This window comes from Mustela lutreola, chromosome 2 (genome assembly GCF_030435805.1).
Source record: "Mustela lutreola isolate mMusLut2 chromosome 2, mMusLut2.pri, whole genome shotgun sequence".
NCBI classification, from domain to species: domain Eukaryota; kingdom Metazoa; phylum Chordata; class Mammalia; order Carnivora; family Mustelidae; genus Mustela; species Mustela lutreola.
In genome coordinates this window covers 104,605,685-104,624,093 of record NC_081291.1, presented here as the reverse complement: position 1 = coordinate 104,624,093, position 18,409 = coordinate 104,605,685, and the positions used below count along the sequence as shown (strand labels likewise).

The 18,409-nt window shown below is 44.2% G+C and overlaps 1 protein-coding gene across 25 annotated transcripts in view; it reads right to left on the bottom strand.

Moving 5' to 3' along the window:
- The window catches only part of KALRN (kalirin RhoGEF kinase), a 661,891-nt gene that overhangs the window by 216,793 nt on the left and 426,689 nt on the right, over positions 1-18,409 (bottom strand). For all 25 annotated transcript variants that reach the window (XM_059162890.1, XM_059162900.1, XM_059162892.1 and 22 more), the window contains exons 26-31: positions 16,320-16,389; positions 13,867-13,956; positions 8,154-8,246; positions 3,602-3,713; positions 1,268-1,458; positions 731-832 (exon numbers count right to left, since the gene is read on the bottom strand). In XM_059162890.1, the coding sequence (XP_059018873.1) occupies positions 731-832; positions 1,268-1,458; positions 3,602-3,713; positions 8,154-8,246; positions 13,867-13,956; positions 16,320-16,389 (658 nt within the window). The remainder of the gene's footprint in view (positions 1-730; positions 833-1,267; positions 1,459-3,601; positions 3,714-8,153; positions 8,247-13,866; positions 13,957-16,319; positions 16,390-18,409) is intronic.

The following is an 18,409-nucleotide window of genomic DNA, read 5'->3' as shown; positions in this document are numbered from 1 at the left end:
CTGGGCGACAATTTAGAGGGAACAATGTGAAGAATTTGTCACAGTCGTACTACCTCTTCCAGGGTGGCAGCCACCCCAATAAACAAATGTCTGGTGGGAGCCCAGTCCGCAGGACCCCTTCTCGGTTCGATGCATGTTACCACAAGCCCCGAATCCCAAGCTGTGTGTGCTCTGGAGAGCTGGAATGACTCCTTAAGGCTGTCATCTGGCGAAGAGCTCTTTCTCAGCACTCCTTTCAATCAACACAGTTGCCAAGCTAGCGTGATTTACTAGAGCTCTAGAACCCAAGTTCCTGGAGGATGAGTCCATCTCTCATACTTAGTTACAAGCAGCCCTGGGCAGAATACCTTCTATGTAGGTGTTCAAGAAAAAGCATTGGATGGATGTGGAACAAATCAAGGTACTTTTTGTCAAAAGGTCAGTTGTCCTTGCCCTTGAAGGGGACATAAGTACAGAACATACTAAAGTGGGCCCTGCTGAGACAGCTCAGCTGGCTGTTCCCTGCCTTTTTCCCTCTAGGTGCACAGGAGGGGAAGGACTTAGGAGACCACCCATCTTTGAGATTTCAGGCCTACTTCCATGACAGAACTTGGTTTTTAATACCCGTGGGCTACTGCCCTCCCTGTGGAGTCTCCAGGCCCCAGCTTTCAAGAAGAAGATGCTGCCGCCCTCTGCCTTCCACCTGCTACCCGCAACCCTGCACCCTTGGCTGGCTGGGAGCAGTACTTACCTTCAGTACTGTTTTATTGTCTGAGGAGGGGGTGCGCCCAGACCACAAGGCGAATTTGCAGGGATCACCTTCTACGTGCTCGGTCACACCCAGCTCTGAGGTCTGTAGACAGGAAATGCCTGTGAGAGGCGGGGAAGGGGAGGGCAGTGGGGAACTTAGGGCTGGGGTGGGAAGGGAAAGGCAACAAAGAGGAGAGGACCGAGGGAGGGGCTTCTGTCAATCAAACTTCAACAGACTGGCCGCTTCTGTCTTCTACCTGGGATGAAAGGACCTACAGGCACCTGCCAGATCAGCAGGTGGCAGGGAGGGAGGGTGAAGAGGGAGGTACTAAATGTAGACAGCAAGAAGACCGTTGAGTTCTAAAATGCAGAAGGGGGAGTCGAGGGGGGCAGCTTTCCAAATAGGAGGTCTTTTCATTGTCCAGGATGGTTTTGATGTGGCTCCAGGGGAGAGATGAGCTGAGTGTTCGAGAGCCCTTTCTGCCCCAGGGCTCTACCACAACCAGGAGACTTGTCTGACCCCACCTACCCCACCTACCAGTAGCTTGTTCTTGTAAACATATTTCGTGTGTCCTGAAGAGTCCTTGATCTCCTTGCTAAAAACCAAGGAGATCTCAAAGAGGAACAAGTGCCGCTCCCGCCCCTTCCGGATCAGTGACTTTGGGTCCCACACTTGGAAGGCATCCTGGAGAATCAGCTCTCCCTGCACATCCAGGTTCTCGTCGAACCCTGAAAGACACCGTTTCAGCTCTGTGGAGTTTCTCTAGCACCACTTGAGGGCCATGTTCCACTCCTGTAGCAGAAAGGTTTCCCCGAGGAGCCCTCTGCTCCCACAATGAGAGGAATCCCCTCTCAGCGGATTCCTGAGCCTCCTCAAAACTTGAGGAGAGAACTCTAGGGAACAGCGAGCAGATCCCCCTTCCCGTGCCCAGTCTCCTACACATAACCAGGATTGGCGGCATCTCCGCATGGGCTGACACCTCCTGCAAGGGCAAACCCCATGTACCCCTCTTCCTATAGCTTCCCACCCACTCAGAGCACTGGGTGGGGCTGCGGGTAAGCACTGCAGGATAGGGGAGGGCCCTTGACTCCTCTTTATTTGTCACTGCTCATTTCTTTTATTCCATTCCTACGACTCTTCCCTTTGATGGCTCCTAAACAGTGCGGTGTCTTGAACAGTCACATTTATTCCTCTTTAAATTTTAACAAAGGTTCTGAAACTTAGTATGCATAAGAATTACCCAAAGAGCTGGTCAAAACCCAGATTCCTACCCACCCTTGCCCTGCAGGGAGACTGGGAAACTGGGATTCATTAGCTGTCAGGTGGAGCCCAGGAATCTGTGTTCCGACAAGCTCCCAGGTGTTGCTATTGCTGGTCCTCAGACCGTACTTGGAGCAACTAGATTCAGAACAGGGCAGGGACCAGCTGGAGGAGAAGGGTGCTTGCAGGGGAGGACACCCAGGGCTGGGGACAAGGATGGGTGCCAACAGAACAGAGTGGAGAAATTGTGGCAAGAGGAGTATGTTCAGATGGCTAGTGCTCAGTCCGGAGAAGGTTACCAGGACTCAACTGCACAGAAAACTCCAGCCTCCTCTGCTCAGAGTGGCCCAGGAAGTGGGGAGACCAGATGGAGCCTTCTAGACGGAGGGTGGGGACAGAAGGTGGGGAGGAGAAAATACAGGTCTGCAGACTTGCAGCAGAGGGCACTCCTGTCCCTCAGCACCTGTTTGCCAGGCCAGACTGGGATGCCGAGTCTGAGCTCCTCTCACAAGCCCACCCTGGCTTGGCTGATCTGCATGTCTGTTCTGCAGAGGTAAGAGCACTGTATTGGAGTTTCACTCTACCCAGTCTCTGGGTCCCAAGAGCATGGTTCCCATGGACTACATGTACTTAGGCAAAGTCCTCTCAGGTCTGTCTGGCTGGACTTTTCTCACCTTTTTTTTTTTTTTTTTTCCCTTCAGAGGAAGAAGTCTTTATTATAACATAAAATACACAATTTTGTGACTGCCCCAAATTGTACACAATACTTTTTTGATGGCTATATACTAATCTGCCTCAACACTAAAATATATATCTGAAATAATTTCACAAAGTTTTAAAAAGAAAAATTATAAAAAGTATACTTCTACTTTGTTATATTCACTTTTAGTCTCCCCATCCCCCTACAAAACCCTGCACATTCCACACATTGAAATATTTTGATGACACGTGTGTGTGTGTGTGTGTGTGTGTGAGTGAGAGAGAGCAAGTGAGAGGCAGAGGTGTACAACTTGCCAGTGCCTCTTCTGTGGTTTGCAGGAATAGGGAGAAAAGAGAAAATAGGTACACTGGTGTGTACCTAATGCCACTGAGCTGTACACTTAAAAATGGTTAAATGGCAAGTTTTATGTTATGTATATTTTATTGCAATAGAAAGAAGAAGGGCATAAGGCTGGAGACCATGGGGGCACGTGCGTGTGCGTGTGTGTGTGTGTATTTACATGCACGCAGGATTTCTACTCATTTTGGTGATCAACACAATGCTAGTGCCAAGCAGATGAACAGGACTGCTGTGGGGCAGGGCTCTAGCACATGTTGGGTGAGGAAGATAGCCTGTGCTAGACCACCTCACACGCAGCAAGTTGTCTACGTACCTGAAACAACTTGGTCCTACTAGGAGGCAGGTATTGGTCGAGCTGGCCCCTGTGGAGCTCCTCTCACACCTCCTGAGGTCCAATGCCCTGAAGACCCATGCCCTCCACTTGCCATTTCTCCTCTCTTCCAGCCTTGCCCTTTGCCTGACTTCATGCCACTTCTCTCCCACGAAATAAGCTCCCTGGTCTTAGGAAAGGAAGAGGCTCCCCCAGACAGGCTGGGAGGACCGACAGCTACCTTCCAGCATGCTGACATGCATGGCATCATTGGCTTTCTTTGGGACACTGAGCATCACCTCCAGGCCATCCTTGAGCTCCCCCTTTCCTTCTTCACAGCAAGTTAAAAGTTCCTGGGGGGAAAAGTCCAGACACAATTAGAACCATTTATCCCAGCTTCCCCACCCTCCCACCACCTAACCCACCAAGGTGACTATAGACCAGCTTCATTCTCTGTAATGGTTCCCTCTAAGCTATAAGGAGCTATAAGCTATGAGGGTGGGATGTTTTCTCCAAAGAATTCAACCACAATTTTTTCCGAGACTGAACTTCCACGGCTCCATCTAACCTAAACTAACTCAATTCAACCCAACTCTTAAATGCCCAGCACTGGAAGTCAGCAATCTAGGGCATTCTCTTTCACATGGTTCCTCTCCTGGAGAAGGGAGGACTCCTGGCACAGCACACAAACAGAGGGTCAGTAGTGTGGAATCACAAAGAGAAGACAACAGGTATGCAAAGAATGCACAGTGCTCATTTGTCCCTGCACGCCTACGGCTGCCATCATGTTTATTTACATCCCTCTGCTGCCTAAATGCTGACTTGCACCATACTGGAAGCAACCTGGGGTTACAGACATTATAGGTTTACAGGGTTTCAGAGTTATAAAATATTTTTGGATCAAATAAGTCAGGAGTTCCTAACCTGAGATTGGTAGATGGGATTCTGGACTAGTCCTTTTTGAATCTTAAATCTAGACTCCAAGTCCCATATTCCATCTGCCATACCAACCCTGTCCCCCATGACCTCCATCACACTGAGACTTCCCAGAGCATGCCCTCTCTTATTCCTCATTGAAGACTAGGTTATTATTATCTCCATAAAAGACATATAGTATCTGCTTTATGGAGAAAAGAGAATTTTCAACTTTCTTAAAAATTATAAAGACCATTTAAAATAATTTTCCCCAACCCAGAGGAATGTCGGCTTTCATTTTTCCTATGAGGATTACTGTAAATTTTGCTCATTTTGATATGGGGAAAGAAACGGGTAACAGATCTGCAAATCATATGCTCTCCTTCTAGAGGGTAGGGGGAGTCAGGTACGGGTGGATGGGTAAGATGGCCTTCCAGGAAAGAAAGAAGTTGACCAGATAAAATCTTGTGAACATGTTAATGTCAGACCTTCCAGCAAATAAACTAATGGTACTAGCTAGCTGGCAGGAGAGTCCTTATCTATGGAATGCTTCCAGTAGAATAGATTCTTGTGGTAACAAAAACCTGAATCTATGGCTTTAGGGGCATAGCTCCTGGTAAAGTATTACAGATATTATGCTACTATCTGAGTAAGAAGTTAGTATATTTCATAAACAAAATGGTTCTCTTTGGGGTAAATGATCCGATACAACATACACCATTGAGAAGGTCTATATGTTGGTCTGAGCCACAGTACCTCCTGAAGTTCCAAGAAAGGACTTGGAGCTGTTGGTGGTCCTGGACTTCTCTGTGCTTTATCTCTGCCTTGGGATTATTTGTATCCTTGACATTATTAGTCAAGCTTTATACTTGGTAAGGGATCTGATTACTGAGCATCTGACATGAACATTCAATCCTTCGTGTCATCTCAGATACATTCCCTTATGAAGAAGGGAGTGCTGAGTGTCCAAAGGAGAGATGAACTACTTTGAGCATGTTTGGGAGGGAGAAGTGATCCGTTCTCAGCTCTGTCCTTGGTTGCAGCCAGTATAACAGGAAAAAATTGTTCAGAAACCTGCATTTTCTTATACCAACCTGAAGTTCTCTGATTCTCCCATCCCTTCCCTAATTTTTGCCCTCCTGACCTTGTTCTCATATATCCTCAAAGGAATTTCTAGGCAGAAGCACAAGAGCCAAATATGAAATAGGATTCAGTGTGCAACAGAAAACACTAATTGGTTAGACAACCCCCGCCCATCCCCCGGCCCCCAAAGCAGTGTGGCAAGTCCTCTAATCAGCTAGCAAAGCCAGAAAGTTCTTTGTTATAGTTGATATTAAGGAGAAGCCTCCACATTTAATTTAGACTCCAAAAGGATAGCTGTAGCAGATTTACAGGGAGAATATTGAACAGCAACTGACATACAGTTTTTAATTTCATGCAACACCCAAAGTGAGGAGCCCCAGAGGACACTAATAATTAAATATCAATATATTTGGAATAAAACTGTCTTTAATGAGAGAATAAATCCCACATTATTTATTTATAGTAAAAGCTCAGCAAACTATTTTTCTTTTACTCAGCGGGTACTCTGCTATCAGCACATTTATGAGTCCTAATCACCTTAGTAAGTCCTTTTTCCCCAATAATTTTACAACTTCTCCACAGTCCAATTCCCACTATTTCGTTTTTTCCCCTTCTCAGTTACCTGCACAATCATTTCTTCCTAAGACACCCAATTACAGAATGAAGGCCTAGCACCCACCCCTCCCATTGCCCAAAACAAAATACAGGGCGGCCTGTCCACCCTCCCTTCCTTCTCCTGTGTGTGTCACAAGACTATCCTGGAAACCTCAGCCCCGCGGAATTCAAAGGGAGAGGTGAAAAGCTATCTTTCTCTTAGAACTGGATCTTACTTATTTAAGGCACCAGCAGAGTGTATGGGTGAGTTTCTGTTTTGTTTTACTTTTTAACTTATAGCCCCACTGACTCCTGAAAAGGCGTTGCAATACTTACATTTCATAACCACAAAATTGAATTTTAAAGTGTTCTGGTACAAGAAGAATCATGAAAGGGTCAAGCATTAAATGGGCTAGGGAAGGAGAGGATGATTATACACAGAAATCTGGGTTAAGGACAAAGTAGAAACAATATAGTCATTGTAGTCATTGTAACAGGACTCAAGGCTAATTATCTGCTAGTCAAAGGTGAAGAAGGAGCGAAAGCTCTTGCGATTTACAGGTAGAGGGCACACCAACAATTTTGGAGAGAATACCTGTACCCCACTCTGAGGTCCTATGAGAGTTTTGTGAGTCTTTATACAAGGAACTTGAAAAAACAAAGAGGACATCTTTGTAAGCAATTCTGTTAAAACAGTCAAGGTGCTCTGCACATTGTTACTTCTCACACGAGGCCTCAGTAAAGGCCAAGGGCAGGATGCCGCGAGGTAATTCTCTAAGGCATCTCTGCAGGGCTGGTGACTTGAGTGCCTGGAAGCAGAAGCCCAAAAAGTCTCTTCTTAGAGATAAGGCAAGAGGAATTTGAAGGTGGAGGCCAGAAGGACCATAGGGGGGTGGGGGGGACTAGTCCGTATCCTGACACAGAATGGTGAAGAGGCCCTGCTCTTATCCTGGAACCACATGGCTAAGCAGGGAGACCCCTGCCCTATGGGGCAGGGGCCACACTCCAGCATGAGTAGAAACCTAGGTTTGAAACTAGACTGGTTTTTAGGCTCCGTTAAGCTAGAACATATGAGACTCCACAAGCACCTCTACACGTGAGTTGAATTTCAGCAGATTTTCTCTGGAAATACACTACTTAGAAGACGCCTCTTGCTACCTCGATGTCCTCTGCATTTGAGGAGCCACTAGCAAAATAATTAAACTTAGGGAAAACCCCACCCTTATCCCTTGAGAACTGGTATACACTGGCGTTACATAATTGCTTGTAATACTGATTTTCCAGGCTTTCTGTGGGGGAAATGCCATCTTTTCAGATGGCTAGTATATCTTTCCTTAAGAAGAATCAACCCAAATTACCTAGTATTTCATATCATTTGGTTATTTAAATTTTAAAGAGAATATTTTGGAGAAAATCTGAATCTTTTGCTTGGCTCCAAAAGAACCCTTACCTAACATATGGGCTCCTCCAGACACAAGAGTGCCATTGTGGGTTTTTTTTTTTTTTTTTTTTAAATCTATTTGACAGAGAGAGATCACAAGTAGGTAGAGAGGGAGAGAGAGAGAGAGAGGGAGGGAGGAGGAAGCAGGCTCCTGCCTAGCAGAGAGCCTGATGCGGGACTCGATCCCAGGATCCTGAGATCATGACCTGAGCTGAAGGCAGAGGCTTAACCCACTGAGCCACCCAGGCAGCCCGCCATTGTGTTTTAATCTGCACTGTTTGAGGGTTTTCTCTTAGAAACCTCATAGTCTTGACAGAGATTAAGGCAATGGTAGGTGCTATCCTGGGCCTCTATTGCCTATGTAGACTGGCACTGCCCTGAAGACCTTGACTCCTGATCCTATCAGAAGCAGGGGCCACTAGGAGGAATCTGCCCGGGCAGCCAAGTGAGGCTCCACGTGTCAGCCAGTGCCCCTGGTGACAACTGCTCTAAGTTGTGCAGTGGTGGGCAGGTGTGGAAAGAGTCATTCCTGTTCTCATGTCTCCTCTGTTCCCCATCAAATTAGCACCCAGAATTTCCTGGGATAGTTTATGCAGTCTGGGAGGCAGCAAAGCCAGTGGATTTCATCTCTGAAGTTTTGCTCTAGGTGGAGGCGAGGTCTTGAGGGGGAAGCTGTCCATCCCATCCTTTGGCAAAGCTGGGCCTCCCCGGACCCGGTTGGTAGTTTGGGAGGGGGTGACACAGAGGGGAGGGCAGGTACCTTCAGGAGCAGTTGGTACTTGGTGATCCTCTGGACAGGCTTGATTAGGTAAGAAGAGATGGAGTTGGCCAGACCATGCCGCTGCTGTATCTCCTGCAGGGGTGACAATGGGCGCCATTACACACAGAGGGGTGGGTGTGTGCACGTGTGCATGTGCGTGTGTGTGTGTGTGTGTGTGTGAGTGTGTGTGTGTGTGTGTGTGTTTGGGAGGAAGTAGGCAAGGTGAGAAGAAATTAAAAAAAGGGTAGACAATTATGAGGAACTGTTCTTTGATGGGGAGAGAAACAAGAGAGACCCAGATGAATGCATAAATAGTGGAAAGGAGAAATGGCAAAAGGGGAGAGAAAGCAGATTTGTGTGAGAGAAATGGAGATGAAGAAGACATGGGGAAGGATAACAGTGGCAAAAGGAAGTCAGGAGAGCAATAATAAACAGAGTGGGGCAGAATTAAGGGGAATAAACCCAGAGCGGAGGCACTCACAGGGGGACAGCAGGACGATGAGAACAAGGGGAGGCAGACAGCGGGGCTTGGAGGTCTACGTCCATGGCTCCTGAGTCTTTATCTCCTTACAATAGCTCGAGGGCAGATCTCCTTTCCACCCTCTTCCTCTCCACCTTAAACCACCCCAGCATGGAGTGTCCTCTGCATTCCCTGCAACTTTCTTATTGTGACCCATGATACCTCCCTCATTCCTCAGTCCCCCCTCACCGCCCCCCCACACCAGGCCAGAGACGGTGGAGTCCCTGTTAGTTGTTTTAATTTGTGTTATCCCTGGTGACAAGTCTTTCCTCTCCACACCATTTGTGCCCAGGCTACGGCCATGACCTCCAGCTGCAGTTTGGGCCTCTAGCCTCTTTTTAGTCCATTTTCCATCTTGCCTCCAAAATGACCTCCCACTCCCCAAGGTGTAGGCACTGTGAAGGGCAGCGAAGGGCCCATGTGGTTCCCTGCCTCAATGGCCTTACACCCCAGGTGGCTGCGAACACCCATGCACATAAAAAATAGCAACAAAGGAGATGCACAGAGAGGAATGGCTAGTCCAAGAGTGGCAGATGGCTCAGGAGAGATAAAGTCTTCACCTGAGGTTCAGAAGATAGCTGGGAGTTGGGGGGGAGGGAAGGGGAAGTGCAAAGCTGGATAAATGACATTCTACAAACAGAAAACATGTTTTAAAAGTCCACAGGAAAGAATCACTGTGGATTTAGTGATAATGGGGACCATGCAGAATGGTACAGAGCATGCACACCTAGAGACCAGAAAAAAATGAAAAATACAGTTAGATAAACAAAGTATATTTAGGTCATTGATGGCACTGAGCTAGATGAAAAAAAATCAGGATTTTGGTGGTGAGTTTCTCAATAGTAAAGTATTGTAGATCTTAAATAGAAGAAAAACACGGTGAAAGCACTCTTTCAGAGGGGGTCATATAAGCCTCATAGCAGGCGTGGAGGTGGGGGTATAGAGGCAGAGGGAGTAGTGAGGAGGTTACTGAACAATCCCTAGGATGCAAACATGGAGTTGCCATGTGATCTAGCAATTCTACTCCTAGTGATATGCCCAAGAAATGAAAACATATGACCTTATAAAAACTTACGTATGATGTGTATAGCAGTGTTACTGATAATAATGAAAAAGGGAATACAACCCAAATGTCCATCAATTGATGAATGGAAATATACGATGGGATACACACACCTACACAATGGGGTATTACTGGGCCATAAAAAGGAACGCAGTGCTGATACACACTGTAACACACATGAGCCCTGAAAGCATTATGCTAAGTGAAAAAAGTCACAAAAGAACACATATTACATGATTCCATTTCTATGGAACAGGTAGACCTATAGAGATAGAAATACGAATCAAAACCACAATGAGAGACCACCTCACACCAGTCAAAATGGCTAAAACGAACAAGTCAGGAAATGACAGATGTTGGCGAGGATATGGAGAAAGGGGAACCCTCCTACACTGTTGGTGGGAATGCAAGCTGGTGCAGCCACTCTGGAAAACTGTACGGAGGTTTCTCACAAAGTTGAAAATAGAGCTACTGTGCGGCCCAGCAACTTCACTACTGGGTATTTACACTAAAGATACAAATGTAGTGATCTGAAGGGGCATGTGCACCTGAATGTTTGTAGCAGCAATGTCCACAATAGCCAAACTATGGAAAGAACCTAGATGTCCATCAACAGATGAATGGATAAAGAAGATGTGGTCCATATATACAATGGAATACTATGCAGCCATCAAAACCCCCCAAATCTCGCCATTTGCAAGGACATGGATGGAACTAGACAGTATCATGCTAAGCGAAATAACGCAATCAGAGAAAGACAATTATCATATGATCTCTCTGATATGAGAAATTTGAGGGCAGGGTGTTGTGGAGGGTAGGGAAGGAAAAAATGAAACAAGATGGGACCGGGGAGGGAGACAAACCATAAGAGACTCTTAATCTCACAAAACAAACTGAGGGTTGCTGGGGGATGTGTGTGGGGGCGGGGTGGAATAGAGTGGCTGGGCTATGGACCTTGGGGAAGGTATGTGCTATGGTGAGTGCTGTGAAATGTGTAAGCCTGATGATTGTACCCCTGGGGCAAATGATACACTATACATTAATTTAAAAATAATAATTAAAAAAGAAAATAGATCATTGGGTTTTTTGGGCTAAGGACTGGGGGGAGGATGAGGTGGGGATGACACTAAAGGGTGTGGGGTTGCTTTCTGAGGTGATGGAAATGCCCTACAATTTACTGTGGAGATGGTTGGTCCTATCTGTGAATATACGAAAACTGTAAACTTGTTCACTTTAAATACACGTATAATTGATAGCTACAGCTCTATCTGTCCCTCTAGGTGTGTAACATGGGCTTGTCCTGAGCTAGGATCAGTGAGAACAAAGCACTTGGAGGAATACAGGAAGCACTTTAAAGACCCCCAAGATAGGACTTGCTATGTGGCCATGGAGGAGGGAATTACAACAATGGTCCCATTCCTGCCAACTATCCCAGAAAGTAGCAACTTTCTCACTTATCTGCCTCTTTCCCAGAGGTGTGCAGTTAAAGCAGGACTTGTCCATGGATGATGGGCGATCCATCGGGCAGCCCTACTCTCTGGGCCAAGGAACACTGTGAGTTCACCTGGGGAATCTGGCAAGACAGCACAGGCAGTAACATACTGTGCTGCCCCTCCCTCTCTGCCAGCCATGGTAAGGCTGCATGAGGGGCAGTGAGGAAGGTCTTGCCTCTGGTGGCTGGGGCAGCCCAACCATGCTCACTGGTCACCACAGCATCAAGCATCATGGCCTCCCAGCTCTCACATCTGAGGTAGAAAATTCTGGATCATGGGAATGTGTATCCCTTTCTAGAGCTTCAGTTTTCTGCGGACTGTTTACAATAATGGATACTAAAATACATAATATATTAATATATTTACGAAAGGCTTGTGTCTTTTATAGAATAAGGGCCTAGAGCAGATATTTTCTATGTGTAGAGTTTAGGAAACCCTTTCTGACAGAGAGGGGAAAAGTTACAAATATTATGCATTCTGGAAAGCTCTGGGAACAATCAGGAGAGTTTACTGCTCTCCCTTACCACCTCTCTATGCTGAGCTCTAGGAACTCCTACCTCATGGACTGTCTTTTCTGGTTTCCAGTGTCTCATCAGTCACTACATTAGAAATGGGGGGGGGGAGGGAGGGATAGGGTGCAAAATTTGGGGGTATATCTAACTTACTAGTCAAAATCTAGAAATTGGCTAGAAACAGGGGTATGATGAATATAGGACTAAAGGAAAATACAGATTAGCACCATATACTATGATGTGTACAAAAGGAGCCAGGCAAATCATCAGCCAACCTCAAGGGGCCCACAGGTGGAAGGAGGTGTGTGTAATGGAAGGGTACACTGTGAACCTGCCAAAAGGCAAATTGTTACCAATGCTATAAGACAGATACAAAGTATAACACAGGCATAGAGAAAGGGAAGGATTCATGAAGGAAACATTTGACCTTTAAAGGATAGAAAGAATTCTGAAGAGTGACTGTGTGTGTGTGTGTGTGTGTGTGTGTACGCACTCACGTAAGATACAGAGAGCACTGCGAACAAAGGTGAGGAAGCAGAAGAGTCTGAGGCATGCTCAGAACACAGGGCCTGTATGTTTAGAAAAATGCTAAGGGGAAGACAGGACACAGAACATTTAAAACTTCATAGAGACCCTTCTGGATACTGTTGGTGAATAACATCTTAAGAAAAACACATTGTTGACAAAGATAACAGTGGTAATATAACATCCAATATGATACCCAGTAAATTCTGATACCAAGCTAAAGAAGAACTTTTCTTGAATTTTCCTTTTTTTTTTTTCTGGATCAAATCTAACCTCAACAAAATTTCAAATTGGGATGCTCAGGACCATTTCTCTATTAACACTTAATTATAAAAAGTCATGTATGCCTTTTCCCTGTCTGGCTTTCTCCCATTCAAGGGTCATTCCTTCAAGGAGCAATAAGACACTTGTGGAATCATTTCCGTTATGGCAGCACGAGGCTAGAAAGATGCCCAGAGGTTTATTTTGACTATGGGAATGACATTTAAATGACATTTAAATGTCTGTATTTCTCAAGATGCCCAAAACACCATTTTCCCTACTGGAAATACTCCAATATTTATGGGAAAAATGAAAGCAGAGAGGCAGGAAGACCGAAAAACATGAAAAAGTTCTGAATTTCGTGTTGTTGTTTCTGATAGGACTAGCGTAATGGGTGTCACTGTTACAGTCTCTCCCTGAACTTTCTTGTCTCCCCTCATTTCTTCTCCTTATTCTTCCCTTGTATCCTGCATGGGCCCATTTGATTCTGTTTACCTTGGAGCTGACAAGTTACCCTCCGGGGACCAGCACTATGGAAACTTAGAGCATCATTCACAAACAGCCCTGGACCCTCATTCTGAAGCAAGAGATGAGACAAGGCCCATTGGCGCCCACTTCTCTTGGCTTCCATTATAGCAGAAGTGCTCAGCCCTGGATTTGCTTACTCTCACCTGGAAGCTTTTAAAACTCTCAAAGTCCAGGCCAAATCCAAGCCAATCATATCGTAATCACAGGGGTAGGACCCAGGAGTCAGCATTTTTCAAGGTTCCCAAGGTAATCTGAATGTGTAGTCAAGGTTGAGACAATCACACTGGAGTAGCACCTCTCACACTTGAGTGGGCACTGGTCCCTGGACGGCTTCTTAACACTCAGATTGCTGGGGTTTAGGGGTGGAGGTTCTATTCGACAGACCTGGGTGCGGGGAGGGTCCAAAACAGGCATTTCTAACCAGTTCTCAGGTGACGTTGATGTGGCTGGTCTGGGGACCACACTTTGAGAACCCCTGCATTTGAGGGAGCTTCGCATGAAGCTGAAGTAAAACATCTTAACTCCTGTGCCATCGTTGGTCTCCTCTACACATGGGATTTATGGCTAGCTCAGTTTGGTGTTGAGGCATGCAGGGCAAATGTGCCTTGTCTAAAACCCCAGCTCTTGAGATGGGATAGGGTAAAACAAAAGACAAACACTGCTTTTGTTTGTCTCCATGCTTTATCCATGAGATAGAGGCTTGGGTGGCCAAGAAACAATGAGCAATAAAGGACAAAAACCCATTTTCCCAAAGTAGAGAAGCATTTCCACCTGTTCATCCATGGCTCAAGAATGGAAAACTATGGCTTACATCAAAGAAGGTGCCTGCGTGCTCCAGGATCAGCTGGTTGGAATCAGGCTTGTTTTTACAGTAGGTGACGTACATCTGAAATTTGTCTGCCTAAAAAGAACAAAGGCAATCATAGATAAGCATCCATCCCTTGCTCCCTTCTGTTGACTGGGTGCAAAGGGCCCAGCAGGAGTTGTGCGGTGAAAGCCCTCAGATGTTGTGTTGCACAGGATTACCTGTGGCAAATGTTCTGGGCTTAGCAGGCCCATGTTTCCCCTCAGAAGCTTTGGAATGCTTCTCTCCTACCTGCAGGTGGAGAAAGCTTGCTGAAAGTGAGCTTGTTTTAATCCTAGTCTGCACTAGAAAGAATCAGAAAAGCCAATTCACGTAACTTATTTTGAAATTGGATGGAATTTATGTAGACTTTATCCTTTTTTTGGATTACCTACAATTGTGCTTCCCCTCTGGAAAAACTGACAACATTTGCTCTAAAAACAAAAACCAAAGAATGCAAACAAAGGGTGCCCTCAGCAGTAGATGTGCTTGTATTCCAAAGTTCTCCGTTGGGGGACGTTGGTAGGCCATGCCAAAACCAATGTCCAGGGAAAGGAAAGCAATGTGACCCTTTGGGGAAGGGCCTGAACAATGAGTTCTAACCAGATTGTTACTGCAAGCCAAGAACCTTGAGCTTGGTAAAAATTCATTTTTTGTTTTTCTTAGGACCCTCCGGGTTAGTGCTACATGTCCTTACTCCCAGGAAAGGTATGTGTATTTTAGCCACCAAGTACCTTTCCCATTTGTGAAATGCTGTCAGTGTTGGTGCCCACAGAACACTTGGGATGTCCTCTTCTGAGAAAGCAGCCCAGCTATGTGTTATTGCAGGTCTCATTCATGCCAGCACTTTGCCAAGTGCTTTTCATATATATTAACTTATCTGGTCCTCCTGAGAACCCTGTGCGGTGAACTCTATTATTATCATCCTCATTTTACAGATGTGAAAACTGTGGTTAAGTAACTTCAGATTCCCACAGCTAGAAAGTGGCAGAGCCCAGGCCAGCTGATTTCGGGCTTCTTGGTCATAACCATTGGTTTTTAATACACTGAAACAACTTCTACCCTCTTATGTGAAGATTATGAGACTTATGAAAATCACCTTGGGATAATTCTTGGCAAAATATGCATACTTTATGCAATCATCAAAGGTTTTCTGAAACCAATTTTAGGGTTTATATACTACGTGGAGGCATTGATCATCCCTAAGACATGCTGATAAATCATACTTACGGTTGATTGTTAGGCAGATCCAAAATCTGTATGAAACAATTTGTAAACAAACAAACAGACACCCCCAAACCCTTCACTTGTTTTTTCTCTACACTGGCTCTGCAAGGGATCATAAATTATTTGTTTATCATCATTAATATGAACTGTGCATGGGCCCACATATTTAGAGGTGGAAAAGTGTATTAACACAAATAAGATGGTAGTCTATGGCTCCTTAAGAAATAAGAATATGCCAGGAAGAAAATGTTAATGTTTTATGGTAAAAAAACAAACACACAGACAAACAAACAAGCCAGGTCCCAAGTTGGGGGACTGTTTGTGATATTTACTACATGCCAGTGGACTAGTCAACCTTCTAGGTCAGCTGAATTGTTTTCCCCTATAAAATACACAGCATAACCACAGCCCAGCCTACTGCATAGGCTGTTGAGAGCATCAACTCTGTATCATGAAGACATTTTGAAAAGTAGCCCATTTTGAGTGGAAATTTTGATGAGATAATTATTAGCTAGAACTCCTGACCCTGGGAAGGAGTTCTACATCGAGCTGCATTTAGTATCATAGGCAGACCTCCCTGGAGATGCCTGTACTCCTACCATGAATCTGAGATGCTAATGTGGAGATGCTAATGCAGACTAAGATTTCCATTTATATAATCAGAACTTGGTACATTCAGGCCATTTACTTGGTCCACAACAATAGCACCAGGAAAGAAAAGGATCAGATACAAATTTTGTAGGTCAGAACTGGGATGAATACCCATGGAATCTTTTCTTCCCTATTAAGGAAGACTATGTAACCAATTGTTTGGTGGATTCCTAAAGGTCTAATTTCCCAATCCTTACCCTGCAAAAACAAACAGAACAAAACCAGTGCATAGAACGGGAGTAGTGTGTCTATCAAGTGGTGATGTTTTTCCATTCTCCTGATGTCTCAAATTTTAGAAAGTTCTCGAAGAACTTTATGTAGAGCATGGACACAATGTCTAAGGACTTCTCCCAAGGAGGGAAATGGGATGGACTGCTTCTCTCAGATCTACTTCTGCCCTTTCTCCTGAGTCCCTGGTCCCATGTTAGAATGTCAGTGACACCAATCCTCAGCTCAGGCACCGAGCAGTGATGCCATCCAACACCGTCTGCACTCCTGAGAAGAATGGTACAGTGGGAGAAGAAGGATTTCAAATCAGTTACCCAGGTAACAAAGCAGTGTCCCACATCCTCAGGCAGCTGCTCATACTTCTCCAGCTCTTTGAGGAAGATGCTGCAAGGGGAGAGAAAGTCTGGATCAGAGACATCTCTGCATTCTGCCTCCCTCCTAGCCAGAGGATGATACTGAGGCCATACACTCTGCATTATCTACACATGGCTTTTCCACTCTCTAAGTGACACATGGTGAGGAGTGGTTTTAAATAGATCAGAACTGATTTCATTATAATTTATATTAACTGATTAATTAGTGCTACTTCAAATTGTATTGTTTCCCTTAGGGATTTCTACTTCTGGAGCTGAAAAGCAACTAAATATTATACTTTGTTGGGGCTTTCATTTTAACTGCAACTATGAATCTATTTTTATACAAGTAATCTGAATACATTGTAACAGTTAAAATATATATAAATATATATATATATATATATATATATATATAAAATATATAGATAGACATCAAAAAGAATGAAATAAATATCATCTATGATCCCAGAGATGAAGTGGAAACGTTTTGAATCCTGCAAACTTCTTTCCAATTCTTAACCTTCTTCTCCTGGCAGCTACTCTGTGCTAAAAATTCTGAGTTAGTGTTTCCGAATGCAGACATCATCAGGAAAGAAAATTCAATGGGGAAAAGTCATAATATAGTTGAAAACTGAATTGAATTACTATGGAATCATCTGCCATGGTGGATATCCATGCCCTTGGCTTCTATCTTTGTGAAGAAATAATGAAGGGTTGACTAAACCAACTTCAAATATGTTAAGCAACTGGTTTGAGCTTAGAGAATTCAAACTTTAAAGAGCCAGCATCACTGGAATGGAATTTGCTTTTTAACAATCGCACAGGGGCGCCTGGGTGGCTCAGTGGGTTAAGCCGCTGCCTTCGGCTCAGGTCATGATCCCAGGGTCCTGGGATAGAGCCCCGCATCGGGCTCTCTGCTCAGCAGGGAGCCTGCTTCCTCCTCTCTCTCTGCCTGCCTCTCTGCCTGCTTGTGATCTCTGTCAAATAAATAAATAAAATCTTAAAAAAAAAAAAAAAGAACTAGTATTCTAAAAAAAGAAAAAACAATCGCACAGAAGTTTTAAAATAAAAAGTAATTATGATGCTGGGTGGGGGCGGAATGTACTGATGGAAATGGAAGATGTAATCTTTACAAAATGCAATGTGACAATATCTACCAAAATTTTAAAAATGTATCTATCTTGTGTTTCTGTAACTTTAACCCTGGAAAATTTCCTATATATTTTAATTTACATATATACAGGATGACATAAACATGCGCATCCATGGTGGTACTGCTCGCAATAGTAACAATAACAGGTAGTCTGTAGGTGACAAAGTAAACCGGACATCCACAGAACTGGATATTACACAGCTATAAAAAAAAAATGACAAGGCTTTCTATGTTTTCATAAGAAAGATCACAGGGCAGGCTATTAAGTGAAAAACTGCACAATGTGGAAGAATGTATACAATATGGCCACCTTTTATCTAACTAGGGAATATGTATTCTTATTTCCACCCCAAGAAACTAATGGTTGAACGGTATAATGTCAGTTAGGAAAGGTAAGTCGTGAGATCCACTATAGAGCATCATAGTACCTACAGCTAACAATACTGTATTGTACACTTAAAGTTTGCTTAGAGGTGAAATGTTACATTAGGTGTTCTTTAATAATAATAAAATTATTATTAATAATAATTATATTGAATTCAATATTGAGTTGAATATTGAATATACTGAATTAGACTGAAAATAATGATAATGATTTAAAAGTTTCCTCTGGGAGGTGATATGTCCATGGCCTTGAAGATGGCAATAATTCCATGGGTGCACACTCATCCCTAAACTTATCAAGTTGTACATTAAATATGTACAGCTTTTCACATGCCAATCATACTTAGATATGGTGGTTTTAAAAAAAAAGGTTATTACCATAGGAAACCAAGGAAAGGCACAGGGTAGATAAAGATAGTGGTGGGTTGGATTTCTCAATCTATATTTTTAAATTTAGGTTTGATTTTTGAAATAATTCCAAAAATTAAAAGATACAAAGTAGTTCTAAATC